General features: G+C 50.1%; 2 protein-coding genes across 4 annotated transcripts; both read right to left on the reverse strand.

Annotated features, from left to right (window-relative positions):
• On the reverse strand, window positions 1–14,875 carry LOC103820148 (transient receptor potential cation channel subfamily V member 2). Of its 3 annotated transcripts, none has more exons than XM_018919454.3 (18): window positions 14,255–14,875; window positions 13,923–14,082; window positions 13,579–13,696; window positions 12,508–12,802; window positions 11,275–11,408; window positions 10,496–10,648; window positions 9,907–10,047; window positions 8,557–8,855; window positions 7,644–7,820; window positions 7,048–7,206; window positions 6,780–6,875; window positions 6,238–6,308; window positions 5,681–5,846; window positions 4,951–5,017; window positions 3,955–4,262; window positions 2,205–2,323; window positions 1,704–1,798; window positions 1–989 (listed from the first exon to the last, which is right to left on the reverse strand). In XM_018919454.3, exons 4-18 carry the CDS (start codon window positions 12,744–12,746, stop codon window positions 859–861), a joined length of 2,355 nt encoding a protein of 784 aa, XP_018774999.1. In that variant the 5' UTR covers window positions 12,747–12,802; window positions 13,579–13,696; window positions 13,923–14,082; window positions 14,255–14,875; the 3' UTR covers window positions 1–858. The 3 variants fall into 3 exon arrangements, with proteins under 3 accessions (XP_018774999.1, XP_050837825.1, XP_009093027.1); XM_009094779.4 differs by having other exon boundaries at window positions 848–1,029; window positions 14,255–14,874; XM_050981868.1 differs by lacking the exon at window positions 14,255–14,875 and having other exon boundaries at window positions 13,923–14,246.
• Window positions 14,876–18,961: 4,086 nt separating this feature from the next.
• UBB (ubiquitin B) lies at window positions 18,962–20,472 on the reverse strand. The gene is made up of 2 exons (XM_009094781.4): window positions 20,336–20,472; window positions 18,962–19,593 (listed from the first exon to the last, which is right to left on the reverse strand). Exon 2 carries the CDS (start codon window positions 19,585–19,587, stop codon window positions 19,126–19,128), a length of 462 nt encoding a protein of 153 aa, XP_009093029.1. The 5' UTR covers window positions 19,588–19,593; window positions 20,336–20,472; the 3' UTR covers window positions 18,962–19,125.
• Between the last annotated feature and the right edge of the window lie 2,454 nt (window positions 20,473–22,926).

The following is a 22,926-nucleotide window of genomic DNA, read 5'->3' on the forward strand; positions in this document are numbered from 1 at the left end:
TTAAGTACACTTGCTGTATTGCTTACAGAAATTTTACATGTCATTATTGTTAAATAGAGTGAAAAGTGAGACAGCTCATTTTTATCTCTTCTCCCACAGAGTTTACAGCAGGCTGCAAGCCACAAAAAGGAACAAGGTCCTTGCAGACATTTGCAGCAAGACAGGATGCCCATCATGAGTAACAGGAAGCAAAAACCACACACAAAGTGTTGGCCCATCAGTCTCTCAGGGGCCACCAGCAGGATTCTGCTGCTGTTTATAACAGAGACAAAGCAACCATCAAAGTCCCAGAAATCCACCAGTGAAGTTTCAGGTCCAGGAAATCCACACCACTCCCTGTGATTTAGGGAAACTTGCAAAGAATTTCACTCTGGAAGTGTGAAATGGGGATCCTGATGTGGGTTCACCACGGAGCCCTGCAGGTGCTGCACAGGGTGAGGGTTTGTGCACTCACATCTCACACCAGCACAGAGACAACTCCACCCTCAGCAGCTTTTGGGACTCTACAACACTTTTTATTCCAAAGCACTTCAGTGCAGTCCTTTGAGACAGGAGAACAGGCTGGGCCATCCTCAGCCAGGTGATTCCTTGGCCATGATCCCTGTGCAGCTCTGAGAGCTGTTCTGGGATCTGGGATCTTTAGGAATAGTAACAAGAAAGTGTCAGGCAAAGAAAAGTCGAGTAAAACCAGTTTCTTCAGAGGAAATGAATCATTAAAGTGCATGACAACACTGAAAGCCACAGGCTGAGCCACAGCCCTCCACGAAATGCACTTTGCTGCTGACAGTGCCTTCAGCTCTCCCAGCTGCTGGGGGAAGAACAACTCCTCTGGAGATGGAGGCGGGTTCAGAAGAGCTGTCAGAGCTCCCTGGGCTGTCTGTGCAGAGGAACCATCTCTGTGCCTGGTGCCTGGGGCTGCAGCAGGGCCAGCTCCTCCGGGGCAGCTGCTCGGGGCGGTTTCTGTGCCGGTCTCCAGGAGCTGCTGGGGTCTGCAGCAGGGACACAGAGCAGCCCCTCATCAGCAGGAAGCTGACAGAGGGACCCAGCTTTAGAAGGGTGAAGGCTCAGGGAACACCCAACACACACCACAGAATGTTTTAAGCACTGCAAGCTCCCCAGTTCTGGAAAGTTGGCACCCGGGAGGGATCTGCTCTGGAGGTTGTGCCCAAATCCACTGGAGCTCCTGGCCAGGCTGAACAAGATCTTTCTAACAGGGAAACAGCTCTGATTTCCACAGAGTTCCTTCCCAGCTCTACCAAGGGAAGCAAACCAAGGTCTCAGGCAGATTCTGACAGCATTGCCAGAGTTAATGCCCAAATTCAGGCTCTGAAAGCCCTGAGATTTTAACATCTGCAGGATGAATGAGCCTAAATTTTACCTTTCCTAGGAAAAGCATCACATATTTGGGCTACTGAGCCAAAAACAAGAGCAGTCCTTGCTTTTCCTCAGCAGCATTTCCTATCCATTTCTCCCAGAGCTGAATAGGAATGGCATCTCCTTCATCCCCAGTTTGTTCCCAAACTCTGGCCAGCCCCAGAGCTACACTAAATCTTTATTTTCTCAGCTCACAAGGGATGCTGCTTGGGGAAGCAGTTCCAAGTTGGCCTGCCTGGAATGCCAAAGACATAACAACATGCCAAGAGCAGTTTGCTGAGCAGGAAGCTGAAAGGAAACTGCAGACCTTTCTTCATGGTTTAATTTACCTTCTGGATTTAGTTCTGAATCATAGGTGTTCCCAGGTTCTTCCTTCAGAACTCCCACATCCTTTGCCCAATCTGTCCATTTAATTTCCTCTACTCTGGAGAGACAAAATGCAACAAGACACTGATGCCCAGAATGCAGCATCTCAAGCCAGATCTCATTGTTGTGCAGGCTCCCAGCCCAGCTCACCCTGCCAACACCACCCTGATGGTCTGGCTGCAGCAGCAGCACCTTACAGAGCTTTTTTATTTTTGAGCAAAGATCTTCCACAATCAAAGGGTAAAATATCTTTTCCCTCTGCATCTTGCCCACTGTTCTGTTTGGTTTCAAATTCTCCAGCTCAGGGAATGTTCTTAACACAAAGGTGGCAATTCCCAAACCTCCACCAAAGCTGGATGTAGCCAGGAGTGTGTGGATGATCAGTGCTGAAATTCCCTGTGCTGCTCCAGGCTGTGACCCCCCTGGAGCTGGAATGTGAGGGGGGAATGGTGACTCTGCCTTACCTGAAACACCACCTCTCATCCTTCTTATTGAGCCCCACTGACATGAAGCAGCCAGATCTCCTCTTCCCCCCCTGGCGCCACAGCCAGGCCTTCTCTATTTCCAGGATTGCAATTGCCCTCTGAAAGAACAAAACCCACGAAATCAGAGAGAAACCAGGGCACAGACAGAGCCCAGCCCAGCCCTGCCCCACTCAGAAACTCCTTGGGCTTGGAGAATCCCCAGGGAACCCAACCCCAAAATGCTCCTCAAGTACAGCCCCAGGTTATCCCTGCAGAGAGCTGTAAATGCACCTAAAAATGCACCTAAAGCTCAGCTCTAAATGCACCTAAAAATGCACTCCCAGGGTGACGAGTTCATGTGAAAGGCACACTAATGGCTGAGCATAGGACAGACATGTGGCATTCCTATTTTCTGGAAAAATCCCTTTGCCCGGGATTTTTCTCCTGAGAAGCCTCAGAGAAAAAGGAATCAGTCATTGTCTGATTTGCTTCTCCTGTGTTTTGCTGCTTTGGAATGTGTTTGGAGATTATTTCATTGGATTCTGCTGTGAATTATTTTGACTCATTGGCAAATTGGGGCCAAGCTGTGTCAGGGCACTGGAGAGAGTCAGGAGTTTTCATCATAATCTTATTTATTTATTCATTATTTCATATTATTGTTATATTAGCCTTCTGTAAGTATCCTTTCTGTATTCTTTAGTATAGTTTAGCATGGTATTCTATATTATAGAATAGTTTAGTATTCTGTATTATATATTTTAGTTAATATAATATATTTATAATTATATTATAAATATATTATATTAACTATATATAAATATAGTATTATAAATTATATTTATAATACTATATTTATATAGTATTAGTTAATATAATATAGTAGCATAAAATAATAAATCAGCCTTCTGAGAACATGGAGTCAGACTCATCATTCCTCCCTGCCACGAGGGGCCCCACAAATACAACGTGGGCTGAAGAGAGAAAAAAACAAACAGGATGGGACTGCATGGGCTAAAGCTGGAATTGGACAATGAACTGCAAGGTGCAAATGGAGCAGAACTTAATAAAAATGAGAGACTCTGTAACCTTGTGTCCATTTTGGGACCATTTGGGTTCATCTTGGGACCATTTTGGGACCATTTTGGTTCCTTTTGGGGGCAGCCCTGGCTGGGCTCTTGTGCTGCCCAAGGTGCATCCATGGAGGAGATCCTTTGAATAAATCTCTGCTTTATTCCTTAACACTGTCCAGCCTCTGTTCTAGCTCAGCCTTCCCAGGGCATCAGAGAGGAGCCATGCAGAGCTTTGCTGGGCTCCAGGGCCTGCTGGGGCAGCTTTGTTTGGAGGTAATTGAATTGCAGCTCTGAAGAGACATTTCCTGTCCTCATCAGAGAGGGCTGAAGGAGCTGAGAGAGGCTGCAGTGCCACAAAGAGATTGCTTTGGCTCCCCCAGACCCAGCTTGGCTGAGCTGGAGCCAGCTGGGACACATCAGCCTCCTGCTGAGCTGGGACCACCTGGTTACACATCAGGGTCAGGCTCAGAGCACACCTGAGGTGAGCTCAGGGGCCAGGCTGACACATTTTCCTCTGGGGCTCAGCTCTGAGCAGCTGCTGTGTTTTCCTGGGGCTGCAAGGAGTTCCCAGCTGGGTGACCAGGCTGGGGACACATCCCATCCTCCCTGGCTGTGGCTGGGAGGAAGGCAGTGGCACCTGTGACCCCCCCCCCCCACCCCAGCAGGGCTCTGGGCCTCACCTGCAGCTTCCAGACGCTCTTGCTGTAGCCAGAAATATCCGTGACAGTCTCGCTCATGAGGGCAATCAGCATGTTCAGCAGCAGGATGTAGGTGAGGATCACAAACAGCAGCAGCAGCAGCATGACAAAGTACCTGAACCTGGCGTGCTCCTGGAAATCCAGGTCCCCCATGCCGATGGTGATCTTGAAGAGCTCCAGGGAGACGCTGAGCAGCCCCCCGTACATGGCGTGGCTGCCCGAGCTCTCCAGGGGAGCCAGGGACTTGTTCTGGGACACCGAGGGGGCATCGCCCATCAGCGTCACCAGGGCTGGGGGGAAAACACAGCCTGAGAGCTCAGGCCAGGGAACTGTGCAGCCCAGCCCACACAGAGCTCAGAGAGGGCTCTGCTGCCTTCTTGGCACTGCAGGGCTTACCCCTGAACTCTGGGTCCCTCCCCTGAGGGTTCCCTCCCAGATGTGTCAGTCACCTTTCCCCTCCCAGCATGGTCAGTCCTGGAATTCCAGAAGGGTGTCCAAAGGATGCCCTCTACCCCTGGGGGGGCACTGGGCCATCCAGGTGTCCTTTGTCCCTTGAGACCTCCCCTCCTGTCCCTGGCTGGTGGCTCCCTACCCCTTCCCTGACCTCTCCCCGGGGTTAAAAGGAGCAGCACCCACGGGGTCAGGAGTTCTGCTGGAGCTGGGGCTGGGTTCAGAGGCTGTGGGCCAGAACAAAGCTCTGGATCCAAACCCTCCATCAGAGCCAACTCCTCTCCTTCCCCATGGCCCTAAAGCTTCTCCACAGAGGCAAACCCAAGGAGCAGCCCCTGTTATGGGGGGAAGCTCCATCCACAGCCACCAGAGCTCCTGCACACCTGGACTTGTCTCCAAACACCCAGCCAGCCAAAAGTGTCTCTGGGGTGAAACACCACAGTTGCCCCTATTTGTTTCAGCACCAAGGGCCAGACAAGCTCAGGCACGTCCTGTCCAGCTGTGTTGGCGAATATTCCAACAGCTCACCTGCAGCAAAGCCAAAGAGGAAGATCATGTAGACCAGGAGGAAACGCAGCAGGTCTCTCATGATGGTCTGAAACACAAACCAGGGGAAGTGCTGGGCTTTATCTCACATGAAATCACCAGGATGATCTCACACATCACAAACCAGCCCTCAGGAGCACTGGCAGCAAGGTTTCCACCTTGTATCCAGTGTAAAAAACTGTAAATATGTGTTAAATTACTTCCACAGGTAAATAATATCATTGGCAGGTTAATCTGACAGTGCCATGAACTCCTTTGTTGCTCTGCTAGTATGAACAGTTCTTTGAAACAAATAAATATCCTGTGGGCTCCCCTCTATGGCTGTCTCCAAATTGTTCCAGCACACCCCCCTCTCCTTTCCACCTCCACTGGCTTTACACAAATGGTGACCAGAATTCTTCCCTGGCACCTCCTGCTTTGCCTTTCCAGTCCCAGGTTCCTCTGTGGATCTGGAAACACCTCTCAGGCCCAGCTGAGCATCTCCAGGGAGCCCACAGTGGTTCCAGGGCTGTTTGGAGCTGGATTTTGGCACTCAGGTGCCAGCTGTGGCCACCTGGGATGTCCAGCGGTGCCAAACGAGTGATTTGCTGCAGCTGCAGATGAAGACACCGACCCAACCTCATTCTGCAGCACCTGTGCTCCCACAGGACACCAGCCCCAGCTCCTGGCAGCCCTCAGCCTGTCCCTGCAGGGGTTTTTGGCCAGCTCTGACCTTCTGGATCATGACGCTGTAGATGCCGGTGCGCTGGAAGCCGCGGGTGTAGTAGAGGGTGTTCACCCAGCCCAGGAGCAGGGAGAACACCATCACTGCCACGTAGTTCTCTGAGCTGGCTCCATACAGCACTGCTGACAGCAGCAGGGAGAAGGCCTGGATGAAGCTGGAGAGGAAACAAAAAGAAGTGGCCGTGGCTCACCTCGGCAAGGAGGGCCCTTGCAGATGTGCTCTGCAATGAAACACATCTGGGCAGGCTGAGAGGAGCACACAGAGCCCAGCCAGGGACACAAACAGGCTCGGGACAAGAGCAGCAGCAGGGGTGCAAAGAGAGGGGCAGAGGATCTGGTGTTCTCCTCCCCAGCTCTGTGGCAGTGTTGGGGCAGCCCAGCTGCACAAAAAGGCTCAGGACAGGAGGCAGCAGCAGGAGAAGGCAGCAGGGGTGCAAAGAGAGGGGCAGAGGATATGGTGTTCTGCTCCCCAGCTCTGTGGCAGTGTTGGAGCAGCTCAGCTGCCCAAAGCAGCAGCTCCAAGCTGTGGCAGAGCCCAGGACTCACATCAGGATCTCGATGCAGCTGTCAGAGCACATGGTCTTCAGGGACTGGCGCCTCCTCCTCAGGTACAGGCTCTGGGGAGCAGAATCAATGCAGCATTCATCAGAGCCAGGCCATGTGAGAGAGGCAGCCCTGCCCTTCCCTGCCCCAGGCTAAGCTCTGCTCCATGTGCTCCTCCTTTCATCTCCAAGATCCCCAATTTCATCCCTCCCAGATGAAAAAGCTTTTATTTATAAAGGGCAAGGATAAACAAGGGCTGAATCACGGCTCAGCCCAATGTCTTTATTAATAGCCTGCATTAAATGCCAGGGATGCATTTTAATGCCATAAATCACAGAAGTCTCTCAGAATTATTTGCTATTGTGGAACTGTGATCCCCCTTGCCCAGCAACCTGGCTTGTGCTGCCCCTGCCAGATCACAGTGAGTGTCCCAGAGCAGGATTCACTCCTGCACATCCTGGTGTCAGGAGAACAGATCCTGCTGCTCCATGTTGTTCCCTTTTCCCCCCTGTTTTACCATGGAACCAGACAAGAGATCCCCCTACCTGAGCAAAGATCAGATAAATGCCTCCTAACAAGATAATGATCAGTCCAGAGACCCACAGGAAGCCTCCAGCTGTGAACTCCACTGGGAAGGAAGGCTGCAAGACAAAACCAGAACCCCCCAAAGCAGTGGAGACGGGCAGAGGCAGCGATGCCAACCACCCACAACTTTTAAACTCTGCTCCATCCATCCATCCATCCATCCATCCATCCATCCATCCATCCATCCATCCATCCATCCATCCATCCATCCATCCAGGCTGGACCTACCTTCACCCTTAAGGGCTGATAGTATGCAATGGCTGTGAAGATGATCATGAATGACAGGTAGGAGACAAAGCTGAAGTAGAACCTCTTGGAAGCAAAGGTTTCCCATTTTTGCTGGAGCAGTTTGTTCAGTGGCTCCAAAACCACCATCTTGTACCGGTTCTGTGGGGGAGAGAAGGAACCAAAATGCTCCTGTGTGCCAGCAGGAATGGGAATTCACCTGAGGATGGTCTTTTCAAGGGCTGGAGCTGGGTGGATTCAACTGGGGAGACGTTAAGGGGTTATTTAGTGTGAAAGATAACTATTGCATAGCAGTCACTTCATAGAGGTATTTGAACAAAATGAGGCTTAAGACAACTAAAGGATCAAAATTTCTCTCTAATTATGGCTGGTCAGAGCCATGCCAAGCAGCCTCCAAACAACAAAACCTGCAAACATTCCCACAAATCACTCTTCTTTCAGAGAAACCACCACCTGAAGGCCCACATGAACCTGAAATGCCACGATTTCAAGTTAATGCCACAATAAAAATCCTGTTGGCTCCCCACTGTGAAAAAGGGAGAGAAAAAGCTGTGTTGGAGCTGTGCTGAGAGGCTCACCGGGGTGTCACTGCTGTAGGCCAGGATCTCCAGCACGGAGTTCTCCTCGAAGCTGTCCAGGGAGGACAGGTCATAGAGGGACACGTGGATGGGGCCGTAGGTCCACTCGGTGAACTTGCGGGACAGGTGCCGGTACAGGGGCTCCTGGATCTCCCTCTGGATGATGTGCCTGAAGATCTGACACAAACACAAGCTTGTTCCTGTGCTGCAGCTGCAGCAGGACACCCAAAGCAGCACAGCTGGATCTGGGGCTCATCCAGCACCTGGGGCTGGCTAAAAGCAGGGAAACAACCAAATCTGGCAGCCCAGGGAGCAGGGACAGGGCAGGGACAGCTGAGGCTCTGCAGGACACAGCTGGGTGGCTTTGAGGTGCCCTCCTTTGTGGTCACCTGTGGCACTGCCCCTGCCAGCAGCATCAGCACGGGTTGGGTGTGAAAATCTCCAAGCCCAAACCCCACTGGACACCAACCAGGGCTGCAAATCCCTCCATCCCTGTTCCTCACCACCCAGGGGTGCAAATCCCTCCATCCCCCTGGACACCAACCAGGGGTGCAAATCCCTCCATCCCTGCTCCTCACCACCCAGGGCTGCAAATCCCTCCATCCCTGTTCCTCACCACCCAGGGGTGCAAATCCCTCCATCCCTGCTGGACACCAGCCAGGGGTGCAAATCCCTCCATCCCTGCTGGACACCACCCAGGGGTGCAAATCCCTCCATCCCTGCTGGACACAAACCAGGGGTGCAAATCCCTCCATCCCTGCTGGACACAAACCAGGGGTGCAAATCCCTCCATCCCTGCTGGACACAAACCAGGGGTGCAAATCCCTCCATCCCTGCTGGTCACCACCCAGGGGTGCAAATCCCTCCATCTCTGCTCCTCAGCACCCCAGGGCTCCCCTCTGGCTGTCCTCACCTCCACTTTGCCTGTCTTGGCAGCCAGCTGCAGGGGGTTGAGGCCATCATAGTTGACAATCTCCTCCAGTTTGCAGGTGGGGTCCAGCTTCACGCCCGCCTTGAGGATCTCCACGTAGGTGCTGCTGACAAACTTGGTGTTCTCCTCGGTGTCATCTGCAATCATCACCAGGGCGTGCAGCACCGTGTTGCCCTGGGTGTCCTGCTCCTGCAGCCTGGCCTTCTGGTGGGGGTTGTTCAGGAGGTAATCCACCACATCCAGCTGGTTGGTGCAGGCAGCCAGGGAGAGGGGGAGCTCACCTGAGGAGATCAGGACACAGCATTTGGAGGGAAAGCAGGAAGGGGTGAAAGAGGATTCAGGAAAGGGGAAAAAAGCAATCCTAGAAAAATATGTTAAATATGTAAAAATATAAAATATATTAAAAATATTTTAAAATATTTTAAAATGTATAAAAATATATTAAAATAATGTATAAATATATTGAAATAATATAATAAAGTATAAAAATATATGAAAATACAATATTAAAATAAATATATATATAACTATATATTAAAAAGTATTAAATATATTAAATATGTATATATTAACTATGTATTAAAATGTATTAAATTAATATATAAAATATATATAAATACACAAAAATATAGAAATATATCAATGTATAAAAATATACAAATATATTTTAAAATGTATATAATATATAAAATATATTAAAATAATCTATAAACATATATTAAATATATTAAAATATTTAAATGTATTAAAATTATAAAATGTATTAAAATAATGTATAAACATATATTAGAATAATATATAAAATATTAAAACTTATAAAAATATATTAAAATAGTGTATAAACATATATTAAAATAATATATAAAATATATAACTAAATACAAAATATACAAGAATATAAAAATGTAGAAAAACATATAAATGCATATTAAAATATATTAAAATACCCCAGAGTTTTATCACTGAAACACAGAACAGGTTCTGCCTCAGTGTCTCTGGATTCTGAAAGGGTTTTACAACAAACAATTACTCTGTTTCTGGGGCAGCTGAAACACTTCCCCACCTCTCAAACTGATCTCTCTGGTCTGAGCTGGCCAAGTGTTGGTGTTTGTCTGAAGCCACTCAGACAGGATTAAGCACATAAAGCCAAGGATGCTGGAAATGCACAGGGAACACCCCAGGTATGAAAGGATTCTGCCATTCCAAGAACTCCAGGCCTTGGTTAAAGGGCACTGAAGGTGGCACCAGAGGGGTGAACCCACCTGGAGTTGGTGGCATCACCCACAGCCTGGCAATGAGAACCCCAAAGGAGCAGGTTCCACAGGGACTCACCAAAATAAAAGTAAACTCCTTCCTTCTTCTTCCTGAAGAACTCCCCGTGGGCCCTGGCATGGACATCAGCTCCATTCTCCACCAGCAGCTTCACCATCTCCAGGCTCCTCTTCTCGATGGCGATGTGCAGGGCAGTCTGGCCTGGGGCACAGCAAACCTGCACTGAGTGCCACCCCAGGGGACAGCAGGGGTGTCACAGGGGTGGCTGCAGCCTGGGGCTGGGCTGGGCTGGCAGCTGAGGGCTTTAACGAGCCTCTAAACCCTCAGAGACTCAATCCCAGGGCAGGCAATTCCCCCTGCCTGGCACTGAGGTCCCCACGGGAGGGCTGAGGCAGCCAAGCAGAGCTCATTCAACAACCACGGGCCACTTCACTTTTACAAGTGCTTTTTATACTTTCCCAAGTAAATAATCTCACTCCTTGGGTCATTAAAAGCATCTCTCATTTCTGTTTTACAGACCAAGGAGGGTTTAACTCGAGGCTGGAGGAGATGCAGGAGCAGAATCAGAAACAAGAGCTGAGTGTGCTGTGTGTGACTGCCCCAGAACCCTTTTCCTTTTCCTGCCCATCTCACAGGAACCCTTCCCTACCTCTGTAGAAACAGTCAGAGCAGGACACGTTGACAAGTGGCCTGGGGTTCTGTGTCTTTTGGTCTATTTCCAGCAAGACTGGGATTGTGTCATTCTTCCCATTTTTTAAGTTCAGCAGGGCTTTCATCAAGCAGGTCTTCCCAGTCTTTGCATCTGGCAGGGAGAGAGGATTGAACGGGCTGTGGGTGTGCTCTGCACACAGCTGTAGTGCTTGATTCAGAGATCAAACAGAATCTTCATTCTAAAAAGTTTTTATCAGTATTTTTAGCAGCCCTAAGGCAAAAACCTCAGGATATATTCAATTAATGGCATTCTCTGGGGTGGTGTTCACAGGGGTCCCAGGGTGAGGGAAGAGATGAGAATCTTGACTCCATGTTTCAGAAGGCTGATTTATTATTTTATGATGTATATGATATTAAAAGAAAATGATATATTAATACTATATGAAAGAAAGAGAAAGGATTTCATCAGAAGGTTATAAAGGAAGGAAAGAAATGGTAATAAAAACTTGTGACTGACCAGAGGGTCCGATTGGCCATTAATTAAAAACAACCACAGGAGACCAATCCAAGATGCACCTGCTGCATTCCACAGCAGCAGAGAATTATTGTTTCCATTTCCTTTCTGAGGCTTCTCAGCTTCTCAGGAGAAAAAAATCTTAGTGAAAGGATTTTTCATGAAATATTCTGTGACAATTCTCCTACCTTGGGCTAGGAGAGCCAGGAGCACATTCCCTTGCTTCCCATGAACAACAAACCATCCCAGGAGCAGGGACCTACCTGTGTACTCGGAATTGGTGAGGAATTTGGAGTTCCTCCTCAGGTACTCCAGCAGACCCTCCAGAGCCTGGGGGCTGCCCCTGACCACGGCGCTGAACAGGCGCTCCCTGTCAAAGCGATTCGGGTCCTTCTGGCTGCGGGACAAGGACAGAGCGTCAGGAATGCCGGGGGGAGGGGGAGGAACGCTGAGTGCTTGGGTTTAACCTTTTCAACCTTTCGTAGTAATCAAATGGTTATAAAAATAGTAATGTAATTAGAGTCGTAAAAGTTTGGATAATTGGGATTTAGGATAATATGAGGCAATAGAAACAAAGAGTTATGGATGGTCTGGGTACCTTTTCTGGGCAGAATAAGCCCAAAAAAGGACACAGGTTAACAGAGAATTAACCCTTAAAAACAACAGCCTGTTGCATATTCATACATCTCATACAAGATGCATAAATTCTATTTAAACAAAGGATTCTGTCTGGTCAGTGTCAGCTTCTTAATTTTGACAGCATCTTCAGAGCTGAGCGAGGTGGGAAGAAGTTGGTTTCTTCTAAATATAATAATTATAATTTATTATTATTATTATTACTGCAATTATAATAAATTCTCTTTCTCTGAAAGATTTAGGTGTCCTGTGGCTGCTATCTGGTGTGAATACTTTATTCCTTTCTTTAAAAAAATATGCCCCACACACATAGTTTCTATTTTAACATTATGTGATAACCTAAAACTATATTTAACACGCTACTTAAAACAATTAATACAGCATCACTGTCTAACATAGCACATATAATATTCATTTTAATGTTTGTGAAAAGCCAGCCATAAAACACACATTTTTCACAGGAAGCTCTGGAGAGCAGGGCCAGGAACATACCACAGGCTCCAGTGGGACAGTGGAAGGAAGGAGGGAGATGGAGGAGATTTTGTTGGGGGGGAAGAAAAAACCCACATAAATGTTTTATTTTTGAGTCAAGGGAAAAATAGAGACAGTTATTTCCCAGAATTCTCCTAAGTGGCTGCTCTTTCCATCAGCTGGAGCTGTTCCCAGAGCCGGGCTGATGTGCAGCCCTGGCAGGGATCCAGAGCAGAGAGAGGAGCCCAGGATGGGGGCAGGACCAGGGTCAGGCCCATCCCTGGGGGGATTTAGGATGGACTTGGGAAAATCCACAGGCTCCCACCAGGCAGGATCAGGGTGGAGCACCTGGACCAACCCAAATTGGTCAAACACCCCCAGTTACTCACTTGCTGACAAGTCCTGGCCGATAATTCAGGTTAATCTTGATTTTAGGGGCAAAGTCACTGCTCTCCTTCTGATAAGGAGTCTCCAAGGGCTGTGGCTCTCCTTTCCTTCCAGGTCCTGACCTTTCTTCCTTTTTGCTAGGGGCAGGTTTCTCTTCCTGGGTGCTGTCATCAGTTTCCAGCAGCCCCGTGAGCCTGTTCCTCTGAGCTGGGCCTGGCTGCCCGTTTGTGAACTTATCCATTGCCAGGAGAGATGGTCCTGCAGATCACCAAGAGGATCCCTGTGGGGGCACTAAACCTGCAAGGGATGGGGAGAATCAACACAGTTTCTTCACAAACCCCAAAGGTGTTTGGACACAAAGAAAGTTCCCAGGTTGACCATGGGTCCCTTGGGAGGGAGATTTGGTAAAACTCTGCCTGGAGGAGGAGTATTTGAATAAAGGATCAGGGTCCTAGGTGGGGTTGCAGTGGAGGAGAGGTTTGGAAGCAGTTCATGAAGCACAGGCAACTCGTCTGCAGCACATCTGAGCCCCCTGTGTGGGATGACCTCACCTGTTGGCAGCAGCACAGGCTCCTGACATAAAAGGAAAGGAAAGTGGTTCTTCAGGAGTGTGAGATCCTTGCTCTTGTCTCAGTGCAACCAGCAAGGGCACAGGCTGCTCACCAAGAAGATAAAGGTTCACTGGGGGCCCTCCTTGGAACAGGGATGAGTTTGCCCACAGTCCCTGCTGGGAAGCTTTCCAGGGAAACACCTGCACAAAGTGCCTGGCATTGCATCCCTGATGGGCAAAATGATCTCCTGGATGTTTGGAGCTGCTGGTTGTCCATGTGAGCACAGAACTGGAGCTCCCAGCTGCAAGGCAAGCACACTGCCCCTGCCCAAGAGCAGCAGCACCAGCAGAGCCCCCAGCCAGCTCCCTTCTCCCATCTGATGCTCCCTGAGCTCTCTTTTGGCTCTTTGGGGACATCTCCCCCCATCCTCTGGGCACATCTCAGACCACACCCAGGGCACGGTGCCCAGGTCAGCGTTTCACAGGGTTTGAGAGGCAGAACTGGAACATCACAGTCACCCACCTGCAGCAGAGCTCTGCTCAGCAGCTCCTCCTCATCGCCAGGCACTCCCTCCAAAGGGTTAACAGCTCTGCTCCCAAGAGAAACCTCCCTGGCTGGGGCTACAGCCCGGCCCCATAGCCTGCACATGGACACAGCAGAGCATTTAGGCTGTGACAAACCACAGGTCTGGGCGGCAACCAGCCCCAAACATCTCCGAGCAGCTCACGGCAAGGGAGCCAAGGCTGCTCTGGAGAGAACCCGCGGTGATGAGGGGGACACTGGGTTCAGTCTGCGCTCCAGGACAGACATTCCTCCGCACACACCCTTTAATCCCTCCCGGCTTGCTTCCCCCCCACAACACTTACTGCTGCATCTGCCGAATCCTTTAGGAGGGTGTTTGCACTTCCAGAACAGTTTGCTTGTGCTTTTCTGTCTTCCTCTCCCCAAAATCATTCCTCAGCTGCAGTTCCCATCTCTCCACAGCGCTCAGAGTTATTTACTGGCAGTCTTGCACGGACAGAGCGCCTAAAAGCAAGAGCAGAATGGTGCCCAAAAGCAGGACCCCGGGAGGGATCCCCCCTGTCCGTGGGGACACAGGGAGCTCTCTCTGCCTGCCAGCCCCTCTGGCACTGCCCAAGAACCGAGCTCTTCCCCCGAGCCCTCTCCAGCCCTGCTGTCAGCAGAGCTCAGCACTTACCACAAGTTGCTGCAAGCTCCACCCAAGAGCTGATCTGATGTGACGAGGAGTCCCCACGGGTTCTTCAGAGGGGAAACAACCTCCGGGCAGGAACCAAGGCAGCACCAGGAGGAGTTCACTGGCCTGAAGGCACACCCAGAATTATCTCCATCCATGGGTGGGAAGCCATGCAGGGAAGGCCATGTTCACCTGGCAGTGGCACAGCTGGTCCATGAGGGAATCCAAGGAGCACCCCCAGACCCCTGTGGGAAGGAGCACCCCCAGACCCCTGTGCTTCACCCAACGTGTGGCTTTTGCAGAGAGAAGGAGGCTCGCACAGGAAATGACTGGCTGGATTTCTCAGGGAAGGGGAGAGCCAATGAGGGCAGTGCTCTTATATGGGAAAGCTGCTGCCTACTGCAAATTCAGAATGTTTAACCCCTGCCTGCACAGAGCCTCTGCCTCCCCCCGCAGCCCCCTGAGCCCCCCGAGGCTGCCCAGGAGCAGCAGAAGTGCCGAGGCCAAGCTTGGTGTGGGAAGGCAGCTCTGCAGAGCCCCAGGGACACAGCCTGATGTGCCACCAAGAGCAGTGCCAGCTGCTCCTCGGGGCTCAGGGCAGTGCCCAGGACAGCCCCAGACTCTCAGGGCACTGGTGACTCCCCCTGCTCCAGGGTCTGGGTGTGCTCCAAAGGAGAAAAGTCTGGCAGAGGCTTCCCCTGGGAGCAGGGGTGAAGAGTTGGACTTGATGATCCTTGGAGATCCCTTCCAACTCAGAGTATTCTGTGAAATCTAAGTGGATGTCCCCCCCCAGCCCACAGCTGACTGTCCTGGGGCCCCCACACCCCAAACTGCTCCTCTTTGCCCTCCCAGAGCAGAGGAAGGAGGGGACAGCAGCCCCCAGCAGTGGGGACAGCAGGGTCAGGTCCTGCAGGGTGACCCCAGTACATTCTCCAGGGAATGCTGCTCCCACCTGAGCTCCTGATGCTCCACCAAGCCTTTGGTGTGCCCCAGAGCTCAGCTGGGAAATCTCATCAATGAGCAAAAGGCTGAGGAGCCCTTCCCATGCCCGGGTCCCCAGCAGGGGCTGGTGATTCCTGGGATTTCCAGGAGGAATCCCAGAAGGGAGGTGGCCCAAAAGGACAGAGCAGGGCTGTCCCAGCAGGACACCCCGAGCTCTGGCTGTGCCTTCCTCCTTCCAAAGGTGCCCTGAGGCACAGCAGAGCCTGGAGCAGCCCTCACACCCTGCAGGGTGCTGTGCCACCTCCTGTCTGTCCCAGCTGGCTGCAGCTCTGAGACCCCTCCCTGTAAAACATCTCAGTCCTATGATTGATACCCTGTTTTCAGCACGCTGTAAAGAGAAGTTCAAAGTTATTTGGGATTTAGTTACAGGATTGATCTGTGGCCACTCAGGTGTAGCAGCTCAAAATCATCTTCACAGGAGGAGGAAACCCTGTAATTAAAACATGAGAGGGTGAAGAATTAAAATACAACAGGTAGGCCAGCAAAAGAAAAAATAGTTTCTTTTAAAGATGGATTTGCACACTCAGGAAAATATCAAGTGTTTTTGCAAGGTCTTTTTTAGATTTTTTTTTTTCCATGTAACTGTTATGTAAAAGCCACAGTGAAATGATGAATTTGAGCAGCTCCATTCCTTAGTTACATGGAAATCAGTACCTCAGCCAGTGCCCAGTCTGAAACAAACATTCCTAAATAGAATCCCTGGTCAGAAGTTGTCTGATAGCCCAGGGAACCCCATTAATCTGCACAGGAGCATTCCTGGAACTGCAAGTCCCACACCACAACATTTACAGGCTCCAATCTATATCCTGTGAGGGACCCATCCAGCTCTCTCACCCCTAAAATGGAAATTTCTGCCTCCTTGCTGCATCCCTTTCTGCAGGATCAGAGCCTGCAGGAATGCTCTGCTGACAGTCAGAGAGCAGCAGAGGAGCAAACCCAGAGGAACAAACCGGTTTGTGGAGGAACAGTGACATCCTGTGGCCACCGAATTCCTGCTGCTTTTCAAACAGCCAAATTGGGCAAAAATCTTTAAAAACACCCCTGGTTGCTTTGGGGCAAGGCTGCAGAGATATTGAGGGATTTATTCCCAATATTCCCAATCCTATGGGATTGTGTTATGGGGCAGCTGAGAAAGGAGAAAACCCCAAATGTATCCAAACCCAGCATAATGGGTTCTTTCATTTCTCTTTTTATAGGTATAAGTAATTTTTTGAAAGCACAGAAGATAAAACCCCAAAATCTTGGCTGTTTTTTATTTTTTGTCTTTTTGGGGTTTTAATTTTTTTAAAGGGAGAACAGACTAGAAATTAACTGAAGCAATAAGAAAAATCCTCAAAGGCCAGTCACAAAACTCAGATTACAGCAGGATTTAAAGATGTTACCAGAATTTGTTGTAAATATGGGAGCACTAAGATTATTCTAATAGCATAGAGATTTAGGCTAAAACATATTGAATTATTATTTTAGTTATGAATAGTTGTCTCTAAGCAGACTTTTGAGGTACCACTAGATTGTAGGAATAAAAAAAAAGAGTATTTTAATAATATCAATAATTTGTATTGCCTGACATCTTACTTTGTTTTAGGCTAACAACTTTGGTGTAAACACTGCATGCTATACAAATTCATATTCACATTTCCTTGTGATTCATATCCATTTCCTTAATTTACTTAAATTGCAAGGATTTTTTCCTCATTAACAAAGAAATCCTTGCAGTCATTTCCTGGAGCTCCCCAGGTACCAGTGGAGGCCACAGTTCAACACCAGCTTGGCTCAGGCCAAAAACCAGAGCAGAGGGACCTGGGCAGACCCCTCCTGTCACCTCCCCGGGGGGCCCTGTCCCTGCAGGGCACCCCAAACCCCAGCAGGAAGGTCAGGAATGTCAGTTTATCCCTAAACTACCCCAAACCCCAGCAGGAAGGGCAGGAATGTCAGTTTATCCCTAAACTACCCCAAACCCCAGCAGGAAGGGCAGGAATGTCAGTTTATCCCTAAACTACCCCGAACCCCAGCAGGAAGGGCAGGAATGTCAGTTTATCCCTAAACTACCCCAAACCCCAGCAGGAAGGGCAGGAATGTCAGTTTATCCCTAAACTACCCCAAACCCCAGCAGGAAGGTCAGGAATGTTGTTGGGCTAAGTTCTTTTTTGACTTAGAAACGGGGCAACTGAGAGGCATTTTAAAAACTGTATTTTTAGTCTCATTTGAGGGGTGAGACAGCACAGATGTTACAGATGCTACACAAACCTCCTATCACATTTAGAAGTTTTTCTACCACTCTATTTCCCACAGAATGTCAGTTTATGCAGGGCCCACCCCAAACCCCAGCAGGAAGATCACTTTGTTCCTGTTTATTCCTGTGGGGCTGTGAACTTCTCAGGGACTCCAGGCAGGGCTGAAAACGCCCAGCCCAGGAATACTTGGGGCTGGAAGGGACATTTGGAGGTCACCCTGTACAGCCAGGGCCACCCCGAGGTGGTTGCCCCAAATTATTTCCTTTATGGCCCTTCAGGCCCCCACAGGAAATGCCTGCAGAGCCTCTCAGGGTACCCTGCCAGGGGGTTAAACAGCAAAAAGGAAAAAAGCAAAACAGCAACTGCAGGAAAACTCAAGCTAAGGAAGTCTCTTGTGGTAGGGACAGAAAATGTTTACAGAACTTTGTACTTCTGCTAGCTCAGCAGAAGTACAAAGTTCTGTAAACATTTTCTGTCCCTACCACAAGAGGGACAGAAAGGGACTTTCAAAGGCAGAAAGGCAAGCCCTACCCTTGAAAAAAAATCTGATTGTGGATGTGACCCTCAAACCCACACTGAACTCACAGCTTGCAGTTTTCTATGAAAACAGTAAATTTTTGGTTTTATTCCCCATCAAGTGCAGCACTTACCACAGATGCTCAGTGATGAAATCCAGAAGGAACAAACCAACATCCACAGCAGCACTCCAGGGGTAGGAGGGGACCAAGGCAGTACCTGACACAGGTTTGGGGCAGGGCAGGAGCACAGGCTGTGCCCCATCTCAGGGTGAGAGCTGCCAGACCCCAACAGCCGATGACACAGAGGGACCCCCACAGTCTGGGGGTGTTTTTGGGAAGGGCAGAGGAGTACTGCATCCCCTTGTGAACACTCACCACTGCAGCTGAACCAACCCAGCCCAACCCCACCCCAGTTCATTCCCTTAACCCAAACCCAGCTAAGCCAGACTTTAGTGGGAACTCCCTCCCTTGCGCAGAACTCAAACGAGGCAGTTCTTACACTGCTCAGTCACCCACTGCCATTTCAGGTCTCACCTTCCCACCCAGCACACAGTTCCCACTGCAGCCAGTACTCCCCAAACCAACACCCCCATCCTCTCAATCCCCTCAGAGCAGGGGCAGTCCCTGGCAGCCCTCACACCCACCCCCAGCACAAATAACTCATTTCAAACACACCACAAGCCCATCACCCACAGCAAAACCCAACATGCAAGGACCACCACCCCCTTTTGTGGGGCCCTTATATCCCACCTGGAAGCAGAGGGCTGCTAAAATATAGGAAGAAAAAACAACATGGTATTATTAGCACTTCATTAAGATTTTAATCCAGATCCATTTTAACCACAAGGTTGGTCCTCATCAGACATGCAAAGAGGCTTAAGCTACCATGGCAAGAAGCCAAAGCATTTCACTTAATACACGTTTCACCTGCTTGAACTGAGACAGACTACAAGGTGTAATGTGCAACAGAAAACTTTATTAGCATTTCAACAGACAGTTGTTCAGCAGTTACTCAAGCTTGCATTAACCTTGCATTAACTTAATATTAAGACATTGAAGAACTACAGTGCAAACACAAGTGCCACTGGCAACCCTGGTGTCAAGCAAGATGCACAAGAACTTAACAGCCCCCCCTGAGGCGCAGCACCAGGTGCAGGGTGGATTCCTTCTGGATGTTGTAATCTGACAGGGTGCGCCCATCCTCCAGCTGCTTGCCAGCAAAGATCAGCCTCTGCTGGTCGGGAGGGATACCCTCCTTGTCCTGGATCTTGGCCTTCACATTCTCGATGGTGTCACTGGGCTCAACCTCCAGAGTGATGGTCTTGCCAGTCAGGGTCTTCACAAAGATCTGCATCCCACCCCTGAGGCGCAGCACCAGGTGCAGAGTTGACTCTTTCTGGATGTTGTAGTCAGACAGGGTGCGCCCATCTTCCAGCTGCTTGCCAGCGAAGATCAACCTCTGCTGGTCGGGAGGGATACCCTCTTTGTCCTGGATCTTGGCCTTCACATTCTCGATGGTGTCACTGGGCTCAACCTCCAGAGTGATGGTCTTGCCAGTCAGGGTCTTCACAAAGATCTGCATGTTGACCTGCAAGACATACAAATGTTTCAGCTATGGCCACTTCATCAAATAAAGCCTTCAATATATCCTAAACAAACGTATTAACGTTGCTAGATCCTATCAGTAATTTTTTTTTTAATTTCGGTTGTAAAAAATGTGAATTTAAAAAATAGTTTTCCAGTTTGACAAACTAAACCTGGTTTTGACGCAAAGTCTGCTAAGTTCCTTTAAGAGCTTACTATCATTACAGGACCGCCCCCCCAGGCCGCCCCTCCTTTGTGCCCGCAGCAAAGCGGCACCGAAGCCCCCAGATCCCCCTTACCCCCAAGCAGGGCAGCACCGGACCCCCACGGCCCGCCCGAGGGCAGCGCTACGACAGCGGAGCCCCGAGCCGCCCGCAGTGCGGCACCAAGGGAGCGCTCGGCCCGCCCCACGGACCCGCCCTGCGGCAGCGCCGCCGCTCCCCCGCCCCGGTAGTGACTCACAGCCCCCTTCCGGCACGGACGGCCCGGCCCGCGCCATCTTTCCCGCAGCGAGGCCTCCTCCCCGGCCACGCATCAGCCTGATTACCCCCCCCCCCCCCCCCACCACCTCCCGGCCCAGCTTTCACCGGCGCGGTTCGGAGCGCTACACAACGCTGCACAACTCCGCCAGAGGCTCCCTCCGGTACCCTGCTGCAAACCACCCGCTAGCGCCCGGCACGATCCTGTTCAGACCACCGGGCCCGGCTCCCCCTCCCCGCACCCCCAACTCCCCTCAGCGCACTCACGTCTGCGGCCCTGAGCGATAAATCGGCAAAAAGTTACCAACGGCGCAAAACCTCGGATCTGCCGAGTGACGCACACCCGCCCTTATTTATAGGGGTTCTGAACACGCAGGCCCCGCCCACCAAAACTAAGGTGTCCCTCCGCCTCCCAAAGTAGTCCCCGGGAAAAGACCCCTGTTGTGGCGCGCACTCGCCTTTTCCCCGCTCCAATCCCTCTTCCGCAGGCAAAGGGGTCCCAGAGTTTCAGCGAGGGGGATCAGACCCTAAAAAATCGGCAAATTTCTGAGGGCGCGGATGGATCTGGGACCGTTTTTCGCTCCGGCGCTGCGACCAGGCGTTGGTGGAAAGACCGGGAAGTCTGGCGGTGATTGGTGGGGAGGGCCGTAGGGCGGGCGCTGATTGGCTGCTCGGGCAGGGGCAGTTGGCGAGGGGCGGGGGCGGCGGGGGCAGGGAAAGCTCTGGAAGGTTCGGCACTGCTCGGCGCTGATTGGCCCGCGGTGAGGTCACGCTGTTGCTGAGGCGGAGCCGCCTAGCGGGGCAGATTTCGGGCGGAGGGGGGAGCCGGGGCCGTGAGGGGGATTATGGAGGGGATCGGGATTAGTGATGGTGATAGAAACAATACTGAGGCTTCTTAAACTCCTGCCTGAACCCCAGCAGTGCTCAGGGAACAGCCTAGCACGGACTTGGGGGAGAAGTGCTCTAAAAGAGGGGGGTGACCCTTGGTGCCAGTGTTTTATGACCCACTGGGGCCTCTGGCCAGCCTTTTGCCCAGGATGGAGGAAAAAACGGCTTTTTTTTTCCATGGAAAAGCCCAGGACGGGTCGTAGGGCTGCTCCTGGCCTATAAAGCTGTGAGGAAAAGCAGAACTGAGTTAGCAGGGTTGGAAAAACCAGCATAATCCAGGATTACGGCGAGCAGGAGGGTTGGTGGCTGTGGGATGTGACACGAGCAGGCCCCGTCACGCGGCCCAGCTCCAGAGCTGCCCTGGAACGGGCTGGAGCTGGCTGAGCAGGTAATGCTCTTGGTGTGAGCCTGCAAAACAAGCCCTGGGATGAAATGCTGACATTTGAAATTCAAATGGTTGTTTACTCGCCTCCAGAACAGGAAGCTTTGATCGGTTATGAAGCAGTACTGTCTGTGAATTGATGTGGAAACGTGCCTCGGGTTAATTAAACTTCATTATACCTTTCAGACTGGCTCTGAACTCAGTTTGTATCGTATTAAAAATGGAGTGCACAAAATCTAAGATGGATTTTTTGTTTTTTCAGCAGCTTTATCTGCTGCTCCTTCAGTGAGGCCAGATGACCTTGTTAAATCCTCCACTCACAAAGCATCAGCACGTGTCTGGCTGGCAAGATTCACTACAAAACTGCTCTATTTTCCCCTAAAAACACCTCAAACTCAGAGAAAAACACAAAACCACAAAACACCCCCCAAAAAAACAAACCCCAACTACAAAATCCTTTTGCTTTCCTTTCTCCTAACAGGGTTTCTTGCACCTCCTGGTTTACGGTAAAAAGGAAATAAATCATCCTACCAATAATTACTCAAAAATGCAGAAACAGGAAGAGGGAAAAATGATAAATGGAAAGTTCAGACAGCTCCATAACAATAACCAACCTTGGAAATGTTATTTTGGCTACATAAATTTAGGACAAAAGGCAGAGCTGGGCAATGTCCTGAGGTTTGCTCTGTGCTGCCAGCTCTGCTCAGCGTTTCCAGCACGGGTTTTGTTTGAGGGTGCCAAGGTGGCTGAAGGTTTGCTCCAAGGCTGCCTTGGGCTCCCTGCACATCCCAGGCACTCTTCCCAGAGGAAAGGCCATGAGTGACTAATATTTACAAATATGAAAGGCCACATTTGTAAAGCTGGAGATTAATGTAAAGCCTGGGCAGTCTTAAAGCACATCACATATTTATTAAGGATTTTAGGGTGCATATTTCTCTTTTTAATGTTCCTCTAGATAGAGAAGGAGGAATTTCTGTAATTTTTCTTTCCTTTTTGTGTAAACCAGAAAGCACAGGAGCCCTCTCTTGTTTTTTGGGGTTTTTTTGTTTGGTTTTTTTTTCCCCCTAAATATGGCTAAATCTATGGTGTGGCTGTACAGAGCACATGCATTTAACAAACATTCCACTCTGCCTCTGGTGGCTCTTGGTGAATAGAAATTGAGCAGCTGACTCTGAACTGTATATAAATAAATGGAAAGCTGAAAACCCCAGAAATCTGTATCTTGTGACTGCTCTGACCACAGGTGGCCACAGCCTTTGCCAGGGCACGGGGCCTGCAGTTGGGAACAGACATTTCTTTTCAGAAGTGGGTCACTGGGCAGTGGTACAGAGCAACCTACTTTCAGGAGAGAAGAATCTGGGGTCAGGGAAATGTTTCCAAGGAATCTGTACATTCTGGAACACAAGCTGGGTCTGGTTTTTATGTAGGCTAATGTCCTAGCAACGAGGTATCACTTTTACATGAGGCAATCTGTTTATCTTTAGCTACCAGGTTTAGCTTGGGACAGCCAGCCAGGCCATCACAGGGTGTATGGCAAGTCCAGTTACTGTTCTTTGTTCAGACAAAAATAGGGCTGCTTGCCACAGGA

Source organism: Serinus canaria, chromosome 19, assembly GCF_022539315.1.
Source record: "Serinus canaria isolate serCan28SL12 chromosome 19, serCan2020, whole genome shotgun sequence".
Classification (NCBI taxonomy): Eukaryota; Metazoa; Chordata; class Aves; order Passeriformes; family Fringillidae; genus Serinus; species Serinus canaria.